This window comes from Otolemur garnettii, unplaced genomic scaffold (assembly GCF_000181295.1).
Source record: "Otolemur garnettii isolate 467f Iridium unplaced genomic scaffold, OtoGar3 scaffold00025, whole genome shotgun sequence".
NCBI lineage: Eukaryota > Metazoa > Chordata > Mammalia > Primates > Galagidae > Otolemur > Otolemur garnettii.
The window spans coordinates 19085522-19090790 of record NW_003852420.1 but is presented as its reverse complement, the minus strand read 5'-3'; the positions used below and the strand labels follow the sequence as shown (position 1 = coordinate 19090790).

The 5269-nt window shown below is 57.2% G+C and overlaps 1 protein-coding gene across 1 annotated transcript in view; it reads right to left on the bottom strand.

The window, feature by feature from the left end:
• Positions 1-540: 540 nt before the first annotated feature.
• The window catches only part of EPHA10 (EPH receptor A10), a 42576-nt gene continuing 37847 nt past the window's right edge, over positions 541-5269 (bottom strand). The window contains exons 10-18 of the mRNA XM_003788156.2: positions 5214-5264; positions 4939-5064; positions 3477-3662; positions 3008-3069; positions 2577-2780; positions 2124-2273; positions 1580-1773; positions 856-1011; positions 541-655 (exon numbers count right to left, since the gene is read on the bottom strand). Coding sequence (XP_003788204.1) covers positions 541-655; positions 856-1011; positions 1580-1773; positions 2124-2273; positions 2577-2780; positions 3008-3069; positions 3477-3662; positions 4939-5064; positions 5214-5264 — 1244 coding nt within the window. The remainder of the gene's footprint in view (positions 656-855; positions 1012-1579; positions 1774-2123; positions 2274-2576; positions 2781-3007; positions 3070-3476; positions 3663-4938; positions 5065-5213; positions 5265-5269) is intronic.

Below are 5269 nucleotides of genomic sequence, written 5' to 3'. Positions count from 1 at the left end.
CACCACCTATGCCTGCCTGGGTCCTAACCAGGGTCCAGCAGGCCCCCACCAAGGCACAGGGGCCAAGAACCTGCCTCTCCAGCCCAGCCTCCCAAGCATGGACTGCTGAGCAGGTATGGTCACTGCTGGGTCCAACAAGAGCCCTTCAGGGGCCTACACTCTTTTGACTGGCCAATGGGTATGTGGGAAAAGGGACACCCACTGGGGAGCCCCAGCCCGTGGATATGGAAGGCAGAAGGGCATGAGCCAGGGCAAGTTAAATCTCTTGTCTCCCCTCTCCATCCCTGCCCCAGCTCTCCAGCTCTGGCTCTGAGACTCTCCCCAGGAGTTTGATCCTCTTTTCCAGGGGCGCAGTCAGGAGAGGTTTTCAGACTGGGGAAAACAGGAGGAGCAGGCAGTGAGCAGGTGGCTGTGGCCCCAAACCAACTCTGGACTCAAGAGAAGGAAGAGCACTCACTCCCACACTGGGGGAGTGCAGCTTGCCAGGGTCCTCCAGTAGGGCTGGGGGCCTGAACCCCCATGGGAAGAAAGGGGGCCTGCTCACACCTGCACCCCCTGGCCTTGCAGCTGAAGCACTCGTGCCTGCAGGGCGCTGATCCCACTAAGGAGGGATTCTCTGTGTTCCAACGAAGAGATGCCCAGGTTCACCAGGTCCCTGCAACAAGGGCAGGTCACACACCAGTGGCTTAGCCCCATAACTTGCTTCTCCCATGAGAAGGCACCCTCTACTCTCCCTCCTCTTCTCTGGCCAAGGAAGGGCCCAGAATCAGGACAGGCTGGGGCTTCCCATGTAGACAGGGGCAGGCCCCTGGCATTCCCAAGCCCCAGGCCTTGACCTTGACTCCTTGGACTCACTGAGCAGTCATCTCGGCCACGGCCTCCAGGCTCCTGTAGCCAGCAGCAGTGAAGCTGTCCTTGTAGCGGCATAAGTCCAGGGCCTCTAGCCACTCACCCACAGAGCCAAAGGAGGGGAAGGTGGAGAAGGCACGGTCCGCCAGGGGGGTGGGAGGCCTGGGGAGCAGAGTAGCTGTGGTCAAACAGCGGCAGGCATCTGGGGTCAGGACCTGCTACTCTCCTGAGGAAAAGCCAGCTGAGGAAGGACAGGAGAGGGAGGGCAGCTAAGCCCCACGGCTAGGCCTGGCTCCTACGGGTACCACACATTACCAGAAGGGGTGAGGGTTTCAGATACTCTGGCAGGTGGAGACCAGAATCAATTGCAGGTACTAGGAATATCTGGGACAGTCTGGGGACAGGACATACTTAGGTCACGTTGGGAGGTGACCCAAATCTGGAGTAACTGATATTAATTTCACTTATTTAATTGACTGGAACTATAAATTTGTTAGGACTATTACCCAATATGTTCATCCAGTCAGTGGTCACTATATTCAGAATATGAGGAGCAGGACAAGTTGAAGTGACTAAGAAGAAAGTGAGGTGAGACGTGCCTGAGGCAGGTGAAAATGTTAGACCCACCTGGGGCAGCTCGGGGAGAAGCAGGGGTGTCAGATTTGGGACAGAGGGAGACACGGGTGGGAAGCTGGCTGATCTGATACGGCTGGGCTAGATGGGAACATACCTGGGGCAGGTGGCTGTGGCACACTTCGGGGGTTCTGGGTCCTGCACCATCTTGCTCAGGATGCTGTGGATGTGGGAGAACCTGGGCCGCTCACCTGGGTCCTTCTGCCAGCAGTCAAGCATTAGTTGGTGCAAGGTAGGGGGACAGCTCCTGGGGGGTGGCAGACGGAAGCCATCCTCCACAGCCTTGATCACCTGGACCGTGGGGGTGGGGAGCAGATGGAGGCTTTGGGTTCCCCGAGACACACGCCCCCCATCCCAAGAAGGATCCAGGCAGTGGCTGGGCAGGACTACAGGCAAGTGGATAGAAAATAAGAGGGGCAGGGCGGTGCCTGTGGCTCAAAGAAGTAGGGCACCAGCCCAAAGTGCTGGAGATGGTGGGTTCAAACCCAGCCCAGGCCAAAAACTGGAAAAAAAAGAAAATAAGAGGGGCAGAGCTAGGAGGTCAAGGGTCAGTGGGCAGAGGGACAGAAGTCAGAAAGCTGAGGTCAGAGGTCAGAGGCAAGAGGGTCAGAAGGCAAAGAGCTGGAACACAGGTCACTCACGTCTTGCCCAGACATGTCCCAGTAGGGCCGCTCCCCAAAGGCCATCACCTCCCACATGAGGATGCCAAAGCTCCACACGTCACTGGCAGAGCTGAAGTGGCCAAACTGCAGCGTCTCAGGGGCGGCCCACAGTGCTGGGCTCCGGCCGCTCTGTGGGTGGGCAGGCAGGGCAGGGCAGGGAGGCTCACGTAGGTTTCCCCATCACTTCAAGCCCCAGATGCAGACCCACCTGTCATGCCCCCAGGCGACCCCCACTCCCAGCTTCACCTCTGGGGAAGGCACATAGCTGACCATGAGGTGATATCCATCCCAACATCCATTCAAAACCAACCGAGTGGAGGGGGAGGGTAGGAAGTGACCCTGACACAGCAGGGAAGGGAGTGGAAGTGGGGATATGGGGGTTCCAGATGGGAGACAGGAAGAGCAGGCAGGCTTGGCTGGGTTGGCCCTCACCATGGTGGTGTACACAGCCTCTGCCCGGTCCCGGGGGCCCCGCCCAAAGCCAGAGATCTTGCAGATGAGGCCACTGCTAACCAGCACACGGCGAGCCGCCAGGCCCCGGTGAACGTAACCCATCTCCGACAGATACTTCATGGCTGACGCCAGCCCGGGCAGCAATCCCACCAGCTGCCCAGCAACCAGCTGCCCCTCGTGCCGCTGTGGAGGGAGGAGACTGAGGGCCGGGGCCATGTACTTGGATCCCCTGGGGCTATGTGACACAAGGGAAGCCACCTAGCCCTCTCTGGGCTCCAGTTTACTCTGTGACCACCGGTCAGCCTAGCCAGTAGGGACAATGTCAAATCTAAGCCTCACCAAAGAGAAAAGTGAGGGACCTATTTTATAGAACAACATGGTTGGTAGCCCCGGGGCCCAGGGCCACTCACCCTGAGGAAGCCATCCAGGGCCCCCAGGCTCATGTACTCGGTGATGATCATCAAGGGGCTTCCTGTGACCAGGGATGGAGAACACACACTAGATAAGCAGTCTGCTCCACCCTGTGTGTGTGCATGTCCCCCACAGGGCCCCCAGACTGGGCCTAGAGAGCCAGAAACATGGCCAAGCTTCCTGATCCCTTCTGACCAGTGGAGGATATTTTTCTGACTGGCCCAGGATTCCCTATACCAAGGAATCTAGACAAAGGCCAAGGTCAAGAGGTGCAATGAGTCTACCAAGAAAGGTTTTCCAAGGTCAGAATGATCCACCCACAAGAGTGTCATGACAATTCAGAAGGTCATTCTGGGTAGGAACGTCCACTCCAGGAGAGGGGCCACCCTGAGTCAGTGAGAGCAAGTTAAGACCCCCAGGGTGTGCCTCCCCATGCTAAGGGAAGTAGTCTGGAGCAAGGGACCCTACCTCGGGTGACGACACCCTCCAGCCGCACGATGTGGCTGTGGTCAAACTGGCCCAGCGTAAGGGCTTCAGCCAGGAAGCTGAGCCTCTGGGAGTCATAGGAGCCGTCCCTGAGCGTGTGCACGGCCACAGGGAGTGCCTGGCGGCCAGGCAGCTGCAGGCAGCCGAAGCACAGCTCCCCAAACCGCCCTGTGGGGAAACAGCACTTCAGACACCACTGGAGGCCACCATCCTGTCCAAGCTGGGCAGGCTGAGCAGAGGAGAAAGTTCCTCAACCACTGCCTGTTTCTGGCCTCAGACTCAGGGCTCCTGAGTTCAAATCCTGGTAAACTAAGGACCAGCAGTGTGACTTCAGGCTACATCTGTTTCCATTTCTCTGTCTCAGTTTCCTTCTCTGTGAAACACAGACCCCTTCCTGCTTGCCTCCACAGGAGGTTTCCAGGCCTCAGAGAGAGGGTGCTGCAGTGCCAGTGCGCCAAAGGCCATCCAAGCCAGTACAACCAGGATGGATGACCATAATATCTATTCTGCCACACTTCCTGGCTTCTGTCCAGAAAGTCTGGCAAGAGTGTTGGAATAATGTCAGGTTCCTGGTGAAATGGGCTACTTTCTCTGGGCACAGGGGACTGAGGTTTGTAGGCACAAAGAAAGGCAGGCAGGACACCGACCCATACAGAGCATGCACCAGAACGTACTGGGCACTGTGAAGTCCCCACATCACCCCCCTGTGAAGTAGATATGTCCATTGCACAGACAAGAAACTGAAGCTCCGTGAAGGAAGGGGACACGCCCCTGACTACGCACTGGTCAGTGTAGAGCCAGGACTAGAACTCAGGTATGTCCCAAGCTTGTAAAGGACCCCCCCAGCCTGTGAAAGCCTTGGACCAAACTATCAGTGGCAGTCTGCAGAGGTCAACCCTGACAGGCCGAATGGAGACGTCTAAGTGATGATGAGGACCGGGAGAAGGTAGGAAGTCAGAGCCACAGACCCTTCTGCCTCCCTCTTCCCTGAAATTTTGCGGGCCACGGATTTCCTGGGTGAAGTTAGCCTTGGTGTGGAGGCGGGGCTTCCAGAAGTAGGCGGAGATTTGGTGAAGGTGGGGCTTCTAGAAGTGGGCGGGGATTCAGTGGAGGTGGGGCTTCTAGGAATGGTCAGGGATTTGGATGGAGATGCGGCTTTCAGTAATAGGCCAGGATTCGGGTGGAGATAGGCTTCCAGGAATGGGAGGGGGGTGAGGGTAAATTTCCAAGAATTGGGCGGGGACACACACACACACATACATATATATATATGTATATATATATATATGTGGTATTTGAGTGGAGGCGGGGCTTCCAAGAATGAGTAGGGATTTAAGGGGAGGTGGGGCTTCCAAGGTGGAAGTTGAGACAGGCCAGGTGCGGGGAGGCTTATAAAATTGAGAGGGGGACTGGCAGGGTAGGGCTTTTTTCACCCCTTGCTTGCCTGCTCCCAGGCTCCTCTCCAGGATGACACTTTTAGAATCCAGCTCCTTGGCGAACAGATGGACAGCCTGCAGCGGGTCCCCACAGGTCTGGGGGTCCAGGAATGTGCGCCGTGTTGGGACTTTGACTGGGAGAGAAAGAGATGTGCTGAGGAAGAGGACCCTCCATCGCCGAGGTGGGACAGGGGTGACTTACGTGCGTAGTGGGAGGGGGAAGAGAGCTGTGGAGTGGAATAGGGTGGAGACCACCCCTCCTCAGCCAGCCTAGACAACTCACAGTGGAAGTACAGCTCCTCTTCATCACAGGCGTCTCCACCTCCTTTGCCATAGCTG